Source organism: Nipponia nippon, unplaced genomic scaffold (assembly GCF_047370975.1).
Source record: "Nipponia nippon isolate SJK-2023a ecotype South Korea unplaced genomic scaffold, ASM4737097v1 scaffold_14, whole genome shotgun sequence".
Lineage (NCBI taxonomy): Eukaryota > Metazoa > Chordata > Aves > Pelecaniformes > Threskiornithidae > Nipponia > Nipponia nippon.
Window position 1 is genome coordinate 8,114,120 of NW_028262330.1, and position 20,890 is coordinate 8,135,009.

Consider the following 20,890-nt stretch of genomic DNA (forward strand, 5'->3'; position numbering starts at 1 on the left):
GCGAAAACAAGTGTTTCCCTACTTCCCTTCCTTCAGGTGCGCTATCAAGCCGCTTGCTGGCAGCCCCGCGTCCGCCCGAGGCTGATTTACCACAGCGAACGACCCTGTTCCCGCCCTCTGCCGTGACGAAGTTGGCGGGATTTGATGCCACAAACCGCCCCCAGGCCCCGCACCCCGGCGGGGCAACCCCGGCGAGCTTCGCCCGGCCCCTCTGCCGCAGGTGAGGCCGCCCCGCTCCCCTCACTGCCCCTGGGACACGCCACCCCCTTTACCTCGCTCTCCGCAGCTCCCAGGGAGGGGGGCGGAGGGGGGCCGAGCCGGGGCGGCGGGCCCCGGCCCCCCTCGGCGGGGGAAAGGCCGCCCCGCGCAGAGCCGAGCCGGCCCGGCCGAGCGGCCAACGGTTCAAACCGACCCCACCTCCGCTCCCGGCGGCCCCCGCCGGCTGCCGGCCCCGCGCGTTTCCGTTTCCGCGGGCCGCCCCAGGGTTGCCGGGCGACGCGGCCGGGGACAGCCAGGCCCGGCCCGGCCCCGGGCGGCGGCCTCGGGGCGGGAAGGCCGAGGCGGCCGGAGCGCTGGCGCCGCTCGTCAGGGGAGCTCTGAGGGGCGTGGGGGGAGCGGGTGGGTTTGCGGAGTTGATCGCGCCCAGAAGCCGGTACGGAAAAAACTTTTGGGGCTTGAGAGAGTAAAACCGTGCGTTGGAGGTGGTGCCGTTGTCCCGCAGAAACGCGGTCACCGCCTGTCAGCATTAATCCCTGTCCGAGGTGATGAACGTCACCTCGTCAGCAGCGGCTGTCCCCACCGACCTGCGCCGTCATCGCTGCGCCCAGCGCTCTTCCCCCCCAAAATCCGTATGCGTACCTAGACAAATACTTATACACTCGGTCACGCACGCACATTAAAAACCTCAAGAGGCTGAGGGAGCCCCAAGGGAAAAGTGGGAGACGGCAGAAGTTCCGTGAGGTTGGCTCGGGCCCTCGTTACGCGGGGGACAGGCCCGGTGCTCCGGCCTGGGCTGGCACAGCGAAGGCGCGGAAGCGGTGGGAGATAGCTCTGGGTTGTTCGGGATGTCTTCCGTTGTTTCAGTTGCTGCTAGTTGGATATCGGCTATATCTGTTTTTACACCTGCGTTGTGATCAATATTTGGGAAAAAAAATGCTTCCACTCAAAGCTTAGTGAAAAATATTTGCCGCTCTGAAATTAAAGGTCAGTAAACCAGAAGTAGCTTTTGAGCCTGAGCAATGTTTTTGTAGCTCCACAGTGGGTGTCAGAAACACGAGCTGATAAAATGAGACTGAAATTGCAGGTGCAGGCTGAATAATTGCAGAGCCAATTTTAGCCACAGTTTTGAGTTAGATTCTGAGTATTTCTATGAGAAATTTGTTCAAGTATATCCTTGTAGATAATAGAGTGATTTTGAGTTCACTTTAAAACATTTGATATGCTCAATATTGCTCATGTTTCATGGATTTTTTATGTCCTATCCCAACGACAGAAAATAGGAAGGGGTGTTGTGGAATAGGAAAATTTAAAAGTGCATGCCTGACATTTCTACACAAAAGACATAGGTACCCTCGTTGTTTTGTAGCCATGTCAAGAAAACCATCGATTAATCCAAAAGAATTAGACAAATCTCCTGGCCCTTTCAGCTCTTCAGCCTCTTCCCGAGTCAATGAAATAATTGTGTGTCTGTATGATCTCAAAGAAAACGTCTGACCTCTTTGATTCAATTAATTATTTCTCTTTCCCCAAAATCTGTCATTGACCTTACTGTGTGGGTGTAGCATCTAAAGTCCTTTTATCTCAAATGAGTAAACTCTTCAAATCTTCAAAGCTTGATTCACATGCACATATGCATCAAACAAGAATTCTTTAAAGGTACGGTAGAAAATTGGCTGTTTTCTTTGATTTCTCAGCTGATCTTCAGAAGAAATGATTCTGCATTAGGGCTCATTTGGTGATAGCTATGACAGCTACACTGGTTGCCTACTCAGATTGCACATAGCTCCTTAAATCAACATTTGCACAGAAGCAGTGCAAGAATCAGTGATGGAGCATTTAATCCATGGTAGAATCTCATGAGTAGATTAAAAAGATTATTTATTATCTTTAAATTCCAAATTTTAAATAATTGTAATTTAATATATTTTTGAAGATGTGACTACTTTTAATCTGTTTTAAAATAGTGCAAGATTCCTGCAACACAGTAAGACTACTGGGTGGCTGACTTGCTCAACTTTTTACCTCTGAATGACCACTTCAGATACCCAGATTTGTTACAGGAATTTTGTAATCAGTATGAAATCAATTTGTCCAAGTCAGTCCAAATCATAGGAGACAGACAACAGTTTTGTTAGTCGGTAGACTATGGAAGGCTGAATGGACTTAAGAACATGACTCTTTGCGGGCAGGTTTTTCAAGGGCAGCACGTCAGCCAGGCGATACGGTGAAGTTTGCATTTCTGTCTAGCTTTGCAAATCTGCTTTTTGGCAGTTGAAAAGGGAATTTCTAAGCCAACTTTTTTGTGTGTTGTTGTTCATTGATTTGTATCTGCACATTGCCTTCAGATTTGAATATATATCTCTGTCATGCTCATCACAAAATACTTTGAAAAGCTGAATTTGCTGGTATATGGTGAAAAAGAACAGGAGGCAGAGCAGAACCAATGAAACTGGAACCAGTACTCCAGGACAAATTTCCTGAGAGAACAGATTTGGTTTCTGGGTCTGCTTACGAATGCAGAGCAGGGTGGCCAGAGAGGTTGAAGCCTACCTGCATTGATTTGACAACGCATAACTTCTGTCCAAAAAGAAAGAAAAACTAAAGATTCAAGAAATGACCAAAGTCTTGCCTCCAGCCGAAGCTGCAGCCTGGGCACGAGTACTGATGTGCACTGACCCTCCAGAGGAAATCGCTATAGATACACGATTGTAGAACACATAGATATCCCAGCCAGAATACAGAACAAATTCCCAAATTGAATTGCAAAAATATCTTCATTTAAGTAAAACACATTCAGTACTTTTTTTTTTTTATCTCATTTTACCATGTTCTCTTATCTCCGTAACTGTCTCAGCAGGTTGCCACAAGTAACATGAGCACAGCTTAAGGTATTCTTTCAAACATCTTTAAAAAAAAGGCAGGTTTCACTCACTCGTACCAGCCTTTGGAACACCTCTACTTGCAATACATTATTTTTCAGACCTTCTAAGCAAACCTTTCATGTCTGAAAAGTTGTGATTCACAAACACCTCACTACTTCAAAGACTTATCAGGTCACAGACTTTTTTTCTCCTCTTCTTGCTTCAGGAGACTAGATAATAAATTCAGCGTACGAACATTGGCTCCTAAGGGTGATTCTTTAAAATATTCAAATGCTGCCTATCCAGCTAGGAAGCAGGGCCAGCTGACGTGATCAGTTGTTATCCCGCTGCATGGCTAAGTGGAACTGGGAAAATTTACTTAGAAAAATCTGAATGTTCCTGGGGCAACTGTTTTTGTGCAAAATACAAACCATTTCAGGGAAAAGTAGCATTTCTGTGGCAGTGAATGCTAACTTTACTTATGCCAACTTCACAGTGTTTTACTGTGAAAGAAAAGTTAATATTAAACTGTTCGGTATCTCAGCTACCATCCTGAACATCCCGATCACAGAGATGTATCCAGACAATATTTAGACTAGATTTCCAAACAGATAGGTTCCTGCCAGCTGATCTATGTATGTGTTAAAAGTCGTTATGAATATCTTAGCCCGTAAGTCAAACGTCATTCAAGGATCCTGCTTAAACATGTTAGGAACCAAAACACAGTGCACATTGTACCAACAAAATACCCTCTTCAGTTGCTACTGTGAATTTGTCTGTCTGTCTCTACATTAGAGAATTAAATTGCTGATGAGTACAAAGTATTAAATACTTAATAACAGCTGCCTCAATCTCTCCTGAAAAATAGGAAGTATAAGAACAAATGGTATCAGTCATACTATTAAAATATTCATGTGCAGCCTTCAAAAAAAAAAAAGATAATTAGAGTATGTTCAGAGTTTTTTAATGGTAGCTGTAGCATCTTACAAGTAGTTTGATCTTAATGTTAAATGGTCCTTTTAAAAAGTTCTACAGTAGCTTGCTTACTGTGTAGCTTACTTCTGCTTTTAATCAGAGAAAGCTTTTATACTTCAGAGGGAACCACATCTGACTCATGACAGTTTATTATAAGTGTACAACAAATATTTTTCTATCACTTGCTAGTATGTTGAAATTATAATTATTTTTTCTGAATGGAAATACAGACATAAGCACAAAACTTGCCAGACTGGATCATACCAGTGAACTACCTGTATCATAAATCAAATTAAAAACACAGTTTACTTCAAAGCTACTTAATGACCAGAAATGATTACTATTGCTCAATGGTGTACAATTATCTTTTTTTTTTTTAAAAAGGAATCAGTTACATTGCGTAATATTGAAACAGTGGTAAAAGTTAACAGTTGTTTAAAACAACAGTTTCAGGTGAAGTTAGAATCTCAAAAACATAAATAGGTTTACTAACTTCAGCAAAATTTTTAAAAAGTGTAAAAGAACCCTTTGTCTGATGCTATTGCCATTTAAACCATGGCTGGATACTTGGCTTCTAAACTCGTTTGGAAAGCTGTCTTTCTACTTACGTAAGTTCTGGAGAACCCTAGGCTGATGACCCTCTGTCTATCCATAATTAAAGGTCCACTCCCTGTCACGGGGGAGCAGTAATGGAATCAGAACCCCGCTAATTACTAATGATGAAGGCCTTTCTGTATAAATCAGTTAAGAGCTAAAGGATTTGATTGATGCTTAGGTAATATTAAATAAGAACACACTATTGGCTGAAAATTACTTTATTGTAAAGGGACTGCTATTGAGAAAGTCATTTTCAATTGCATAAATGTTGGAAATATGGAAAGAGAAGCAGTACTGCGGGGATTTTGAAGGCGGCAGAGGAAAGGGAATGAAAGTTAATGGCTGAAATAATGTGTCATAGCTTGTGAAAGAGGCTGGTAGGGATGGTGGTTGGGAAAGCAGCTGAGACTGCGTTCACAGAGTCCAGAGTTCGCCTGGAAATTTACACTCACAGAACCTAAGTTTTCCTCTCATATATAATGTTTTATCTCAGTAAGGCAGAGATTTAGTACTGTATTACTTTTCTGATTCATGCCTGATCTTCACATGGCTTCATGTCTGATGGGTCCTTCTTCACAAGAGTTGAAAAAAAGCCACGTTCTGTTGAAAACAAGTTAAGAACTTGGGTTAAATTCTTGAAATGTGTGATAGCTGAAAACAACGTCTCATGGACCCTGCTAGGTGGGCAATCACTCTTTGCATCATAGTAAAACTGCTAGAAATACACTGTTTTAATTTCTATTTTAATGAAAGCTAAGCTACATCCATCAGAAGCCAAGCCAAATGTGAGGAAAGATGTTTTCATCATGCATAGGCTGTGTTTTTTCCTTCACTTACAAATGAAAATAAAACTTACAAGGAACATTCTATCCAAGGGATGTTGATAAAACAAATGCAAAGCATTTTCTTTTGCTAACAAACTTCAGTATTTAGTCTGTTTATTTATCCTAAAAACCTGCGTGCCTGTGAGCAAGTTCCTCCGACATCAATTCCTCACTACAGCTGTCAGCTGCTTTTTAACACTCTTGGTCCCAAGTCAGAACCAATGTGTCACCATCAGCATAACGTGGGAGTAAATCACCAGAATGGGAGTGAATACGTCAGCTTCTCAAGGCTGCAGCAGTGTTCAGGCTCTTTTCCCCTGTAGAAGACATTGACCCAAGGATTCATGAAATCCTGGAATACTTTATGTATGGCCTTTTGTTTGGGCTAGGCCACCTCTAATAGCACCTTCCAAGAATAGGACAGAGATTAAAGCAGGGCTCTGACATATCCAAAAGAAAAGTCTTGCTGTGCATTCTCTCCTTCTCTCAGGCCATTTCTTCCTAAATACCCAATAAGTTTAGTACGAGGCAGATGAATCAGCCAGTCAAATAGGGCTCGAAGATGAATTATGACATTGCCCCCCCACTAAAGTACTTGATATTCCACCAACAGAAGCTGTTTTATGATTAGCCTGGCTCGTACCTTTGAAACAGGCGGGGAGAGTAAGGTTGCCATCCACACATGGAACAGCTACGGTATAGGCACAGGATTTTTCTTTATTCTTGCAGAAGAAGGATATGGTTTCACCATGCTGAATGCCTTCCTTAAGGTCATTCTGAACTCTCTTCTTCTCGCCATTGTATAATACTACAGCTTTCTTAACTGGTATTTTACATGGTCCTGTAAAACAATCCAGTTATAAGCAACATGTAAAGATAATTAGAACTCTGTTTTGAAAAGTGGGTAGATTAGATCCCATCAGAAATCTGTACAGGTGACATTTGGGAATGAAAAATAATGTGTCCCATACATACATAGTACTTCTGCTGGCATTACAATGCTGAAGAAATTCAGACCCCTAAGTATTGGGTTGGAAGTTTCCAGTGAAAATCCAGCCTCAGTAAAATTTCTAATTATATTAAATAAGAAGAGGAGAGGAAATATTCAGACAAATAAAGTTATGTGGCTGATTATCAAAGTCAATTAAGATACATCATGTCATAGAACGAACATTCAGTGTTGGGAGCGGTCTTAGATTATCAGGGCCTTGAAGTGACTATTTTGGTTTTCTTTTGAGGACAGCTCTTGCACAAAGGTGTAATAGCTCATTAACAATCTGAGCGATGGTCTTTTAGGAAAATTCAATTTGATACATGGTTTCTAACAGATAGTGTATGTATACCTTTACAGGTTGGCTTTGTGGACCAGTTTCCACTCTTTTCACATCGGGAATGCTTAGGTCCGTCCAGCACGTAGCTGGCCTGGCAGCCGAAGCTGACGCTTTCATTATAGTGATATGTTCTGCGAACAGCAAACTCTATGAATCCATTTTCTATTCCTGTTGGAGTGGGGCATGTGACAACTGCGGTACAAAACAAAACCAAAGCTTTATCAATGTTGCGGTTCTAAAAGGCACACTATATACTTTGAAAAATACATAAAACTCATGGTGGTTCATTTCAGCCTCATGCACAGGAAAAAATAGCCAGAGGAAAGATATAGTTTAAAAAGCCACAATAAATAAATATTACTTGTTTTAAATACATATCTATTGCAATCTGTGGTTATTTCCAAAAACTACTTAAATGTGGCAGAGTTTCACTGAAACCAGTGAAATTCTTAGGACTAAGGCTAAGGTTGTCTATTTCTTAGCTTAATCCTAACACTTAGGAGAATGAAATGTTCGCTGTGCTCTGGAGGCCAGGCTCCGATTCCCCACTGTGAACTATGTTTGGCAGGTTTTGTTTGCACAACCTTTATACCTGCAGCAAATATTTTGTCGATCCCATGGTGCGTGCAATCCTGTTAGCAATCACCTTGCATTCACGAGTCTTTCAGAATAATTCTACTGTACGTTTGCAATAGCAATTGTAAAAAAAATAATAATATTAAGGTTGTTCATATAGTTTTATGTATACAATTCTAGGGAATGTTTTTAGGTGTTGATAAAAGTAAGTTACTTACCCTTGCACTCTGGAATGCTGCTCCATTGCCCGTTGGCCATGCAGGTAGCTGTCTCATTCCCAATAAGTGCAAGAGGAGGTACGCATTCAAAAGTAATTGTGTCCAGGAAATTAGAAATATCTCCGGGTTTTAAGCGACGGTAAGAAAGGACTCCAAGTTCAGGAAGCGAGGGAGGTGCACAAGTCACCGCTAGAGAAGCACAGCATTCATAGAAATTAAAGCTTAAAGATCAAATTATTACGAGAATCAGAGGAGCAACGTGCTTATAACCAAATTAACCCACACCACCCTTTACAGAAGCGTAGCTAACAAAACAAAAAGTGCAGATTAAAAGTCTCAAGAACCTTAGAGTATGTAATTGATGATTTTGGGTATATTTTTTGGACAATATTATGCAGTATATTGCTTTTTCAGTAAAGTGTTTATGCAGGACAGGTTATAGCAAAAACACTTATAACAGTTGCAAAGGCATGACAATATCCTCTTTTTATACACAGGGAGAATGAATTTGAATGGATAAGCATCTTACCTTCAGCTGTAAATAGCATCCCTGATCCTGGCCTTTCGTACAGACCTTTAAACTCTTTTTCTCTAAAACTAGAACTCACACATCTAAAACCAAACGTACAGGGTTCTTCTTGATTTTTCCTAACCATTTTTTCACGGCACTATAGGAGACCTCTGAATAAGAGTATATGTAATTCTGAGCAATATAAAGGAATCTTTCTGTAATAAGAATAAGGATAGAGTAGTCCTTCAGTATTTAAACACATACGTTGACACTGTGGAAAAGTTCCACTCCACTTTCCATCTGCCATGCATTGGCTTGTTCTTGTCCCAGCAAGGTTGTAACTGTAAACAAAAAGATCCGGTTATCAGAAAGCTTAACGAACATGGAGAAGCATCAAGTTGTTCTTTGCAAGGAAGATTACTATTTCTCATAAACAGACTTAAGAGTCCAGGTCTGAAATCCTCTAGTTCTAGCACTTACTGACCTCAAAGGAAGTTCAGATTCAAATATGAAAAATTGTTAGTATTTGCGTATTACAAATGTCCAGACAAAAGGCTTGATAGAACCAGATGTTTTGCCATTTCAACTGTATATCCTATCTTACATATTAATTTCTGCAAGTGATTAATACTGTGGATATATGTAAGTAGTGAGCGTTGTTCTGTGATTGCTAATGTAAATGTTATGGTTTCTTGGGAGGAGTTCCTAGCTAATTATGGCAATTAGGATCAAACTGTTGCAAAGAACTCAGCACTCTTTAGAGCTAAAGTCACTGAGGTGCATCATTTTATTTTAATGCCAGATAGCCCAATTCAATTTCCATATGCACTCTAAATGCTTCTCTCCCATCCTCTGTACTGATATTAGTAGCTCTTACTCCAAGTTTTAAAGAAATGTTCATCATGTATCTGTCATTACAATATCACACAGCTGAAAACCATTAAATTATAATTAGCAAAGCTAAATCAAGTCCCATTGCTACATTTGTTGCCATAGATGAGTTTATTTATTCCTTATTTTGCTCTTCTTTTGCAGAAGGAGGAGGTAGCTGAGGTTGTTGATATTCTTCAGTGAACTCTAGCTTATTTCTCATCTATTACCTTCCCAGGTAAGCACTGTTTATTTATTAATTACCCAAGTAAAATGAACTGTATGTTGCTATCAAATGTGTCTCTGCATTTACTGTAACTATTTTTCTTTAAGTGTGTCCTCATTTCTAAAACTGGCAAGTAGCCTTGAGTAAAAGTGTATTTGCTTTAGGGACTAAATTAGGATTAACCTCATGTTTTCACTTACTGAGCTTGGAAAGGCATAGAAACAAAATTTTCAGTCTCCAGAGCCTAACAGTGTAACATCTTAGATGGAGATTATCTTCTCTCTGCTGTAGGATTTCATCTCATGATGTAATAAGAGGATTTAAAAAGCAGGGGAAAGCAGTCCAGAATAAATCTTTGCATAAAATCTCTGCTGTTTTGATGGTTTCTGTATCTGTAAGACATCGCTTTGGAGTAGCAGAGCTCCAGGATGTTATAGCCAAGACTGAACAGAGGAGGATCACCAGATATGCAATTTTTTTTTTAGTTTCTGAAGTGGAGGTAGGCTTTTATGTGCGATTTTCCAAGTTCCCTGGCTTGCAATACTGCAGCAGGTGATACTAGAACGTAATTTTGTGGTTTAAGTTATTTGTTTAACAGCATGAGGAAGGGAATGCTTACCCTGGTTCACATGAAAAACTTATAGAACTCTGATAGTGGAGGTCTATAAAATCAATTTTTCCATGCTGCAAGGGTCCAGGACTGGGGCATCTCTTTGCTGCTAATTAAAGATAAAAAAAGAGGATAATATTTCATGAGGCATGAAGCTAGGATAATGGAAATGAGTTCATCTTAAAGGGGTCCCGATGTCTTTCATGTTTCTCCACTCCCATGTATTACATTTTGTCAGTCTAGCTACTCTATGTTTCTATCAAAATATAGTAGTTTCAAAGTTTTTGTGATCAAATAACTTTTAACATTTGCTTGTCTGAGGAAAATAACTTCTGTGCAATGAAATTATAAAAATGAACACAGAGGGATACAATAAATGCAGGTATTATCAAGCAGTATACGTCATTAGAGTATAAGTACTGCTGGGCCACGTCCGATTAAGGTTCACCTCGTCTGCGTCCAATCTCTGTCACTATCTAGGAGCAGAGGCTTAAGGGAAAGCGTGGGACGTGTATGGGAAGATCCTTCCCCTGTTACTTGCCCCTCTTCTCCCCCACACTCAGTTGTCTTCCGACAAGTAAGGAAAGAACAATCAGAAAACAGAAGTATATCAGTTTAAATATACTGGATTAATCACAAGGACTACAAAATATCCTTTTCAGGTCAGTGCATGGCATGTCAGCAAGATGGTGTAAAATCTAGGAATAGGATTTACTTTGTTTTACTTACGTAGGCATAACAGGGTATTGAGAGGCCACTTGCCAGTCGGGAGGCAGGTGTACTTCCTTTGGCCGTTATTGGGGACGAACCCAGGCCTACAGGTATATTCTATTTCCTCACCCACATCATACACGCTTTTGTTTACATCAATTGTGGCAAATAGCACTTCTGGTGGCCTGGGACAGACTGGAGGAAAGGAGACACTTTACAAGAAATTGGGCAGAAAGTTGGAGTTGTCTTTACTCCTCAACTGGAAGCACAGGTTTCTGTATTATCAACTATAGCATGTTCCTGCACTGAGCTAAACGGTCCTTCTGTAATCTATAGGTACGTAACTTACTGAGGCAGCTGATGGCTGCTGTAAGTATTAGCCAGAAAAAAATAAGTTCTTCCTCTTCTCCTTGGCGGATCTATCGGTGACCCCAGTTAGATTTTGTGTCACTTTCTTTTACTAAAATTTACTTTGGCTTCAAAATGGATTTATGAAGGTATTCTGCGAAGTGAGTCAATGACGGTAAGTTATCTTGGGCAAAAGAGGGTGAGAGGGACTTTTAGAAGCAAACTAATGCATTTCATTTTTAATCTAAATTAGTTTGATGGGGTCAGCCTGAAATGAGATTTTTTTTTTTAAATTAAATTCATTTTTCTCTGTTTTCCCCAGTTTTTCTGTTCAGTGGGGCAAACACTCTGTTACATTAGACAATTCTGATTCCAAAACAGCTTTAACATGTTGACAGCATGAACAACTCATCACTCAGTGAGAACAGGAGGGGAGCAGTGAGGGAGGAATGGAGGGTGCAGACTGTGCTTCTGCAAAGGATGTGGAGAGAGGCTCCTGCTGAGATTGTGGGGAGAGAACAGAGGAACACAAAGCTCATGCTGTAGAGATGCATCACAGAGGGAGAGAGTACATGAAACGGTGCCCAGAGCCCTTGGCGTGGAAGAAAGGAGGAGAAAAGCAAGGCAGGAGCTGTGCCAGGCAGCCCCTGCAACGGAAGGGAAAGCAAGGTGAGCAGGGAGCTGGGCAGAGGGACGGAGCGAGGTTAACTCCTGGCACACGCAATGCCCCCAGCATGCAGGCAGCGTGGCTTCCACAGCTTCTGTCAATATTTCTTCTGTTTTCCTCCATTTTATACTTTTGTATACAGCAATTCACCTCACCGTAGGAAGGGACAGAGGAAAGAATGGAATGGAAAAAGAGAGGAAATAGGTTTCAGAGAAAATTCCCCTTCAAAACACTTGACCAGAATTGTCTGAAGGCTTTAAAATCCTGTTGCTTTCTCCAGCTTCCCTCATTCACACTTCAGAATAGTATTGGCTGTTAGAAAGTGGAAGATGCTTACCTTTTGCTGCAAGAGCACAGTGGCTCAGAGCAACTACGCACGCAACCAGTGCCAGAGAGTACATTGCTGCCAGTCCGCAAGCCCAAATGACCCTCAGACCAGTGTTCCTTCTCTTAAAAATAAGGGCATCCACAAAAGGATGGTTACATATTAACTCTTTGTATTTATTCCCATCCCAGTAAACAGAAGATAAAAGGTTCCTTGTGTGGCGTGTAATAAAGGATGAAACAACCATCACATGTTGCATTTGTACATAATGCAGGAATTCAAATGGCGATCTCTGCTGAAAACATCTCCTCTCCGGTTGTTTCTGCAGAGCATCTCCTGTTGGGACCGATGTTTCTGAAAAAAACAATATTATCTTCTCAGCGTTTTTAGAGGATGAGGATGTTTGGAATACGATATTGGATCACATAATAGAAGTGTCACTAAGAAGCTTTTGTTTATCACTGGAGTGTGTACATTTGTATGTACCGAAGAGTCCTGAGAGTTATAACAAAATCTTCTTAAGATGAAATGATTAGTGTTGGAGTGACATTGGTATTGTCATACGCCTCCAGTGATGATATCAACTTCATGGCCTTTTATACTAGGTGATGATCTGGCCTGAATTTCGGGCTTCAGGAGCCTGTTTGATCAGATTCATGCCGTCAATAAGCATCTTTCAATTAACAGATAACTAAAAGTAGCAGAGCCGGGGCTCACAATGCCAGCGCTGAAGGAAAAGTGAAATAATGATTCTGGACTCTGCTTATTTGTGACAAGGGGGTCAAACTCAAATAATATTTTTGGGTGGTATAAAAACTTGTTTTGGTGCTATTATTTGGGGTCACTAAGTCGAAACTCCACAGATACCAGCTGAGGTTCTGATCACTGCAGTTCTCCTAATTTAGCAGATTTGAACTGCAGGAGCATCTGAAGTGCAACCAAAATAACATTTGTGTAATCATTGTTCCACAGTTTGGTGTTTCTAATCTAAGTATCCTCCTTCCCTGCTGACTCACAGCCTGTGAGGGGGAGTGAGGGACATTTGAAGCTCTAACGAGAAGCTAGGTTATGTCAAACTCTTACTGCTGTGATCTCAAATAGTTTGTTTGGTTTTGTTTTATAAAGTTTCTCTGTTTGCATTTAAAACACAAATTCTAGCCACAACATTAAACAATTAGGAACATGCTATTCTTCTCAGAAAGAAAATGCTGTGAGTGTTCTGCTCCAAATATTTACCAAATACACAGTGCTAAAGGGCAAAGTACCACTGCTAAATCAACAGGAAAAAATGGACTTAATTTTCTGTATTTACATCTGATTATTTTTCCATTTGTCACAGCCTGCTTCTTCCTCTTGTCTTTCTCTACAAAATTTCGCAACTATCTTTTCCCTTCCCAACGCACTGCAATGCTGTAATGAACTTTCTTGCCTCTGATTTAAATCCCTCCTTAGATCTGCCTGCTATTTTGATTACATTCCTTTCTGTGTTTAAAATAGCAGAGGAATAGATGGGCACAATTTTATCCATTTCAACGTTGACCGTATGAGCATTTCTCACTGTGCTCAGCAGATGGCAGAATGTACTCTACCATATACCATACAGAGAGAAACTTGAACTGAAAAGTTTTCTATACTACTCTAGGAAGAGGAAAAAAAATTGGCTTCAACTATGTGCACATTAATTTTTCCACAGATTTTGTGTGTGATAACTTTACTGCTTTTAAAATTGAGAGTAAAACTGAATAGTTGCGTATGAAACTGAAAGAGGAGTGAATATTCAAGTATGCGTTTCACACAACTGCGTAATAACTGCCAATATTGTGATTCCTTTTGAAAACTTATTTCTCTGCAATAAGAAGCATTAGAAAGTATGTTACAAATAACTCTGTCTTTTCCAGTAACTGGAGAAGAAGTGATTATTATTGTATGGATTCACCTTGGCAGAGCATGAGCAAACCAACCTAGTTCTTTCTGTACTTGGTGATAGTATGCAATTACATATACATCATCTGATTTTTCCATCAAATCCAACCCACTCCTTTAGCACGTGTCCCGTTTATTGCTACGGCTCCTAGAAACCGAATCATGAAGCAGAACTTTGTTTCGTTAGTGACCATATAAATGGTCACAGAGCAGACTGATGGTCTCTACCACAAATAGTATAATATTCTAAGGAAAGAAATGGTAGCTGCAAGCAGAGAAAGTAGTACAAGAACACCCTGAGATGATATCAGCTAGCATGGTATGCTAGCATCAGTATCGCACATATTGTTACCTGATTTTGTGCTAGCATAACCTAAAAGGAGAATACGCAGGAGCGATGTGAACAAACTGGCTTTGCAGAAGCGGTGTTGCCCAGATAAAAATGTGAAGGGCAGCATAGCAGAGCTCGAGAGTGCATGGTTGAACAGACAGCAATTAAATGATGGAGACTGGCATCACTGGCTGATCAGAGTGGTTTCAGTAAGGAATAAGAGAGAGGCAGAGGATAAGCCAGCAAAGGCCTTAAAAGTGAAGGTAAAGTTGTGATATGGAAGAGAAGGAGCGAAAAAATAGTAGAGGGATGCTAAAAGAAAAATGATGATGAAAAACACCCTATGCAGCAGCATTCTTCATTTACACAAGGGGTCAGCTGGAGCTGTCATGATAATAGGAAAAGACATTGTAATAATCGGGACACAAGATAATGAGAAGGTAGGCAAAGACTTTCAGACAGGAATTGGTCTCTCCTAGTGATATTATGCAGAAAGTTTGCAAGAACTAGACAGACTGAAGGTCAGTGCAAGGTAACAGTTCCCCCAGCTAATGAGCCAGGCCTTATATCCTTCTTCCAATCTGTCTGTCTGCTTCTCTATTTGATGTTGTAATTTTCCTGATATTGTAGGATATGTCACACCTCCGATCCTGCCACAAACCTCCTGGCAGTCAGTCCTTCGGGACAATAAGTGTTGGGTCTGCATTACCCACCATTCTCAAGATTTTATGACTGTTCTTCAACCAGAAAATGCATGACACAGCCAGTTCAAAATGCAGATGTTTCTCAAAACAACAGGAATGTATTGATTACAGATACTGAGGTCAAATATTGAAGAGAAGCCTGAATGCAGTCCTCCCTCACGTGCCAGCATTTGCTTGCTGAGGCACTCTCTCTGGCATGAAAGCTGGCCATGGGACTGTACTTAGACCAACAATTTCATCCTTTTCCTGCAAGGATAAGATACTCGGATTCCAGCTTCCTTCATGCTGTTCCTTTTGTTTCATATGTCCATCACTGGGTTTTCGTGTGTACACCCGTTCCTCTCTCCGGAGTATGAAGAGGCAATGGTCAGATGGCTAATGGATGTATCCATCTTCCTCTGCAGGAGCAGGTGTTAAGTCACAGGTCCAATCATGGCCCTTCATGTTGCCAAGATAGTTCTATTAATATTTGTTCAAAGTTCATTTATGCACTGCACAAACGTTTTTATCGTCTCTACTCAATGCATCCAATATTGAAGTGAATGCTCCATTGCACTGAAGAGATAAGAAATAAAAAGTAAGAAGGTAAACTGAGTCATTTTTAGCCTTAAAGAAAAATAATTGTATTCAGTTCTGGACAAGTTGAAACTATTCCTACTTCCTAGGTATTAGTTGTGTTTCATATTTAATGTAGAACTGTATAGACAATTTAGATGAATACATTAATTATTAGCAAAACATTCAGCCAGCTGGAAGCCAAGACCCATTTCCAGTGGTTTATTTTCTAGTGAATGTTTGTATTTCATGTATTTGGAGATGTTGGAAGTAAGCACACAGTAACTGTTACTGACCTGAAAGAACGTCTCTGTGACATGAAAAGTAACCAGTGTCCGTATAATTCTTAAGAATATTATTTTCACTTAGTAGCATATTTTAGGGGTAAACTGCAGTTCTAGTTACCACTGTTGTCCCACAATGGTTTCTCTGAAGTTAGCGAAATAATTATCGTTTTAGTCCTAGACCTTAAATCCCTTTAAGCACACACCAGTTTACTGGAAGTGCGGTATTAAAATACCGAATCCTGTATTAATCAGAGATGTCAGAGGGCTGGCACTAACACATTTTCCAGGTGATAGCAGGCCTATATTCTCTCACAGAGGCATGAAGGTATTCTAGTTTTCACATACATTAAATTTACAGTGTACAAAACCAGAAAGCATTGTAAAGCTACTTCTTCCTCTTTGCCTTCTCATTTCCTGCACAGAAAACCCAGAGAACCTCTCTCACAGGTGTAATGTGACCCAGATATTGTGAAACAGTCTGTTCCTCTGAAAAACTCTTCAAAACTCTGTCTAAAAAATCCTGCGTTAGATTTCTTTAGTGGGGATGTTAAATTATGAAGCCTTGGGGGCAAATTATTCTCTGAGAGTTTGAATCTGCAGTGAACAGATCTGCAAGGGACAATTTTTAAGCTGTGGATGTAAAAGCGCAGTATGGAGCCATAGACCTTCTCGCCCTTTTTTGCCTTGCCCCACCTTTTTGCCTTTTCCCTCAGTGCAGGTGTAGAGATACACAGTTGTATTCAAGGAAGAAGCCAGCCGGCCATCCTAAGAGAGAGGCCAGAACAGACAGGGTGCTCTCCAAGCTCAAGCCAAACTGTTTCGCTTTTTCCTGTCAAGCTTGAAACAAAGATTCAAGATTCCCTTCATCGTTATTGTTCTGCTTTCTATTAAGCTAGATGCCACAGGTTTCTGTGAGAGCAGCATCTGGCCTTTTAATTTATTTATATATATATATATAAATATATATATATCATTATTCTAGATATATTATTTTATATATATTATTATTATTTATATAATTATATTTTTATATTTTATATATATATATCTCCTTAGGTTATCATCTTGTTTACAAGCTGGAGAGAGTTCAGACCTGGTCAGGATCTGATGCAAGTTCTCCAAGGAAAGCGCACTGCTGCAGGAATGCACTTTACACTTTCAGTACATCAAAAATGTCATTAGCATTTTACCACTTTGATCCAGCAGAGCAATCCTTGCTAGTTTTTGTGCTAGGATGACTCCATCCCTCCCGATAAAGGATTTCTCTGGGTAAACGAGAATGCTCTTAAATTGCCTGTGCCTCCCTTGGCACATTGCCTTCATACTATCAGAAAGCCCAGCTACCACCAGATTTATTTACTGCCACTCTTTGGTTTTCCCAAATGACGGATAAGGGGATCAATAATCGAGAAGCCGTTCAGTATATTCATCCATATTAAAAACTTGATTGAAAAGTGCATGTGTCTAAAAGCAGCCTAGAATCGATGCTCTTTGGCTGTGTCGGAGACGTGCATTGGTATCACCTAATAAATCGACAGCTTCAATGTAGATAGATCCTATGATCTCTATTAACCCATGGATATCATCTGTTAAATTCTTTCTGGGCGGAAGTCCAGAGTGTTCCAGATGAATAAATCTACCTTCTTTGTGATTCAGCTCCTGTACGGTGTAATCAAAAAGTGGATACTGATCTCCCTTATAGTCTAAAGTGAAACCTTCACGAGCCAGGCGGACTCTTCTCATTCATTGACTTCATCCGAGGGATTTTATCGATGTTTTTATATGTGATTTGAAACAATTTATATACAACTAACAAAATTGCAAGATTAGGATTTTTTTCCCCGAATCTTTATTAATCAACACAAATAGTTGACTATCATTTTTCCTCACATATTTTTAATCTGGTATTCTTAGCAAATTTACTCTGAAAGGGGAAATTCTCAACTTCGCTGTTGGCTGACAAGTCTGAAAAAGCTAAAAAGTAGTCTCGGAACTGAAAATTTCACAAAATGTTGGATCCAGAGGGAAGGCCGTTGACTTTCACAAGCTGATTTTTTTAAGAGTGTCCTTGAATGTTTAAGCACAAGTGGGTGAGTTTAGGGCTAGTGCAATAGGAAAGATTAGTTTGTCTTGAGCTAGACGTTTTGCTAGAAAATCACGCTGCTGTTGAAGCTTCCTCGTACACCTCTGATGTAGCCCATATCTGATGCTCATGACATCGCATTATTCTGCGTCTGGATCCTGTTAACAGCCTCGTATTGTGCCACGAAGTATGGTACTTTTATAGTGTGGACCATTAGAGAGTAGGAAGATATCAATAAACTAATTTCACTTTGTAACAGCCTGTAATCTCCAGCAATAAATCCAGAGCGAAGCCTTTCTAAGAGGAAGCAGATTTTGAAGGAGCCAGTATCAATAACTGGAATCAGATTTTCAGAAGGGCTCAAATTCTATTTAGACAACTAAATGAAGGCCATGCTTTTAAAAGTGCTCACTTTATTAAAGTAAATTTTTGGTGTATTGGGTTCTTCGGAAAATGTGACTACCTCTTTCGGTTTCCAGAAGGCCACTCAGCTGCTTTGACAATCTCCACATGTATCTCTAAAAAATTGTTATTCTAGTGTTGTAATCTGCATCATCATCTAGCCAGGTTTTCCTTGGAGTTTTGCATTTATTTTGTAATTTTATGTAAAAATAACAAAAATAAATATCAGAGGTCGATTTCCTTTATTCATTGCACATGGAGACTTTTCATTGCACATGGAGACACAGAGATGCTGCCAGCATTTTTGTAACAGAATGAAATAAAATTGCAATCATTCCAACATTGCCAGAACTGATACCAGTGACATTCTCATAAATTCAAGTTTTGAAAAGAGAAGATGTCCAGGTGTTTTGGAGAGAACAGGTCATGAGCGTTCTAAGGAGTGCATAGTATTTATGATACAAGTTGAAAATGCACAGAAAGCACATGTATGTACACTTGCTACACATTTTATTCCTTTTTTTTCTTATTTCTAGGAAAAAAAAATCATCTCATTTTTCTCCCCGTCGCCTAAGCATGTGGTCATTAATGAGAGGGTCGTTGTATTTTCCATGACTGTCAGAGTATAGTCAAGTTGAATATTACTCCACTGTACAATTTGGCTTAACCACTGTTCCAGACCTTTTTCAAGCCAGCTGCCTGGCTCTTATATCACAGCCATGACATAATACATCTGGAACAAAATCGACTGGCACTTGCATCTGGGATGCTCTGGGTTTTATTTCCTTAGCAGCATTGTGGGTGAGATGTCTGATTTTTAAAATTATGTTTTCTAGAACAAAACTATTTTCAAATGCAATTCATGTTGAAAGAGCATCTGTAGCATTTTATTTTCTTACAAACAGCGATTTGGGGCTATTAATGTCACCATACCTTGTGGAACTGAATGGCAGCATGAGCCTTACTTAACGCAACCTAAGGAGATGTTCCCTTGTTATGATATGTATTAGTCTGCTAATCTTTTCAGTCTTTAATCCACAATACTGGATTAAAAGACCAAAAATAGTCCCTACTGTCATTAAAGGACAGTTTCTGGGTTTTTTTGAAAATGAAAATTCTGGTGGGGACTTGAATGAATGTTAAATCCTAACAAACAGAATCCTTCCTCGTGTTATGTCTCTGCGGCCTACAGGTTTTCCACACTTCATTTTTCAGTTAGCTGTCACTTCGGGGTTTTGAAATGTTTTTTTTTTTTTAAATTAAGGTCAGCTTGTTTTGTGCGTCACTGTTTTCTCTTTTCAGTTCTTCTAGATTAAACAAATATTTTAAAGCCGTGTTTGTCCAGCCAAACTCTTGTCATTCCAGTTATTAGTGTTTCCATAAGCGTAAACACTTGTGTAGAGCACAGACGGACGTGGTGTAATTGGAAATCATACCATTGAAAATGGCATTCTGCTTTCTCTACATCAACATGTCATAACATAATGGTGGCACAGAAAAAGAAGTGAATAGCCTGTATATTCCAGCTGGTATGATTTTATTTTCTTCTCATGTTTATTCTCTAGAATAAACCAAATGCAACATGAAAGTTACTATTTCTTGTATATGTGATAAATGATACTCAGCTGTCAAAAATAATAATTTGAAGTATGAGATATATAGTATCTATTTACACTTCATCTTCACATGACAAAATTCTACTCAGCTTACTCTTGCAAAATTATCATACCTTTCAGTAGAAGATTTGTGGAAACATGGTAAATAAAATAGACCTTTCTGTTCACATTGAAATAGTGGGAAATTTCACTTTGACTTCAGTGTCAGCGAGATGACATCGCATGGCCTGTATCTAGCGTAAAGAAACTGTATGTATTGCCCTGGTATGTCAGGAGCTATCTGATGCTAGACAGGCTGATATTCCAAACCCGTTGTTTTCCAGCAACCAAGCAGTAGAAAGTAATTTACTCTTTGTTTCAGTTTAGTGTTGGAAAAGCCCACTGGAGATTCGAACAGACTATCGGGGAAAGGCTTCAGTGCAGTGCAGCGACTCTGCTTTCCTAACCTGTTTTTGATGGACATATTTTACTCTTCAAGGGATCACATATAGACGTACGTACAGAGTTCCTTTTACCTGCAGACTTAAACCCTACATGTACAGCTGCCACTTTTAATGCAGAAAGACTGGAAAAAATAGTTTTTTGAGGGTAACTTTTCATCAGCTGGCAGCGATACAGTAAATATTTTTTCTTTAGTTAAAGAGGAGGAAGGCCGTAGGAGTGGTGGTGCTGGTTCAGGCAGGGCCCATTTAACCCAGTGTTTTGTCTCTAACAGTGCCCACTGGCGCACACCTAAGAAGCAGCAAGAACAGGGCAAGCAGACGTATACTTCCTCCTCAGAATCTCTTCATTTCTGGGCGTTTTCTGTTTAGGGAATTTTCCGAGCCAGCTGTGGTCTGTGTTCAGTGACATCCAACGCTCGTCTCTCCCAGGCTTTCTCACTCCCCTGAGCCCATGCAAGCGCCCTGCACCAGCGCTGGGTTCTTGCGTTTGGTTCTTCTGGGCAAGGAATTCCAGGGGTCAAGAACCCACCTACTTTGTTTCCTACAAACCTGCGTGCCATGCTTCTCTGAATGAATAATGGAGGCTCTCTTTAGTTGGTACAAGAGAGGTTTGTTCTTTTCTCCACATCGTTTGAGTGCTTTGTTTCTATTTCAAAGTCTCAGTCTTTCTGCCTTTT

General features: G+C 40.2%; 2 protein-coding genes and 1 long non-coding RNA gene across 11 annotated transcripts in view; 1 reads left to right on the top strand and 2 right to left on the bottom strand.

Annotated features, from left to right (window-relative positions):
* CEP112 (centrosomal protein 112) overlaps positions 1–613 on the bottom strand; it is a 175,533-nt gene extending 174,920 nt beyond the window's left edge. For 3 of the 6 annotated variants that reach the window (XM_087750765.1, XM_087750763.1, XM_087750764.1), the window contains exon 1: positions 273–613. The gene's annotated coding sequence lies outside the window, so the exon portion shown is untranslated. The remainder of the gene's footprint in view (positions 1–272) is intronic. The other 3 variants (XR_015703216.1, XR_015703217.1, XM_087750766.1) reach the window with 2 other exon arrangements.
* On the top strand, positions 82–18,569 carry LOC148056446 (uncharacterized). The gene is made up of 3 exons (XR_015703218.1): positions 82–220; positions 9,148–9,220; positions 16,726–18,569. It is a non-coding gene; the product is annotated as an uncharacterized LOC148056446 (long non-coding RNA).
* On the bottom strand, positions 4,855–12,011 carry APOH (apolipoprotein H). 4 transcript variants are annotated; one of them, XM_009466998.2, is made up of 8 exons: positions 11,882–12,011; positions 10,548–10,724; positions 9,828–9,924; positions 8,377–8,453; positions 7,602–7,790; positions 6,820–6,999; positions 6,120–6,317; positions 4,855–5,252 (listed from the first exon to the last, which is right to left on the bottom strand). In XM_009466998.2, the coding sequence occupies exons 1-8, from the start codon at positions 11,943–11,945 to the stop codon at positions 5,182–5,184; spliced, it is 1,053 nt and encodes a 350-aa protein (XP_009465273.1). In that variant the 5' UTR covers positions 11,946–12,011; the 3' UTR covers positions 4,855–5,181. The 4 variants fall into 4 exon arrangements, with proteins under 4 accessions (XP_009465273.1, XP_087606894.1, XP_087606897.1 ...); XM_087750768.1 differs by having other exon boundaries at positions 9,828–9,927; XM_087750771.1 differs by lacking the exon at positions 10,548–10,724 and having other exon boundaries at positions 11,882–11,999.
* Positions 18,570–20,890: the final 2,321 nt, after the last annotated feature.

Coding starts and splice junctions, on each gene's coding strand:
- APOH (XM_087750768.1), bottom strand. CDS start 11,945: ATGTACTCTCTGGCACTGGTTGCGTGCGTAGTTGCTCTGAGCCACTGT. Junction 7,000..7,601: donor CAGCATTCCAGAGTGCAAGG/GTAAGTAACTTA, acceptor TTTGTACCGCAG/TTGTCACATGCCCCACTCCA. Junction 6,318..6,819: donor CACAAAGCCAACCTGTAAAG/GTATACATACAC, acceptor ATTGTTTTACAG/GACCATGTAAAATACCAGTT.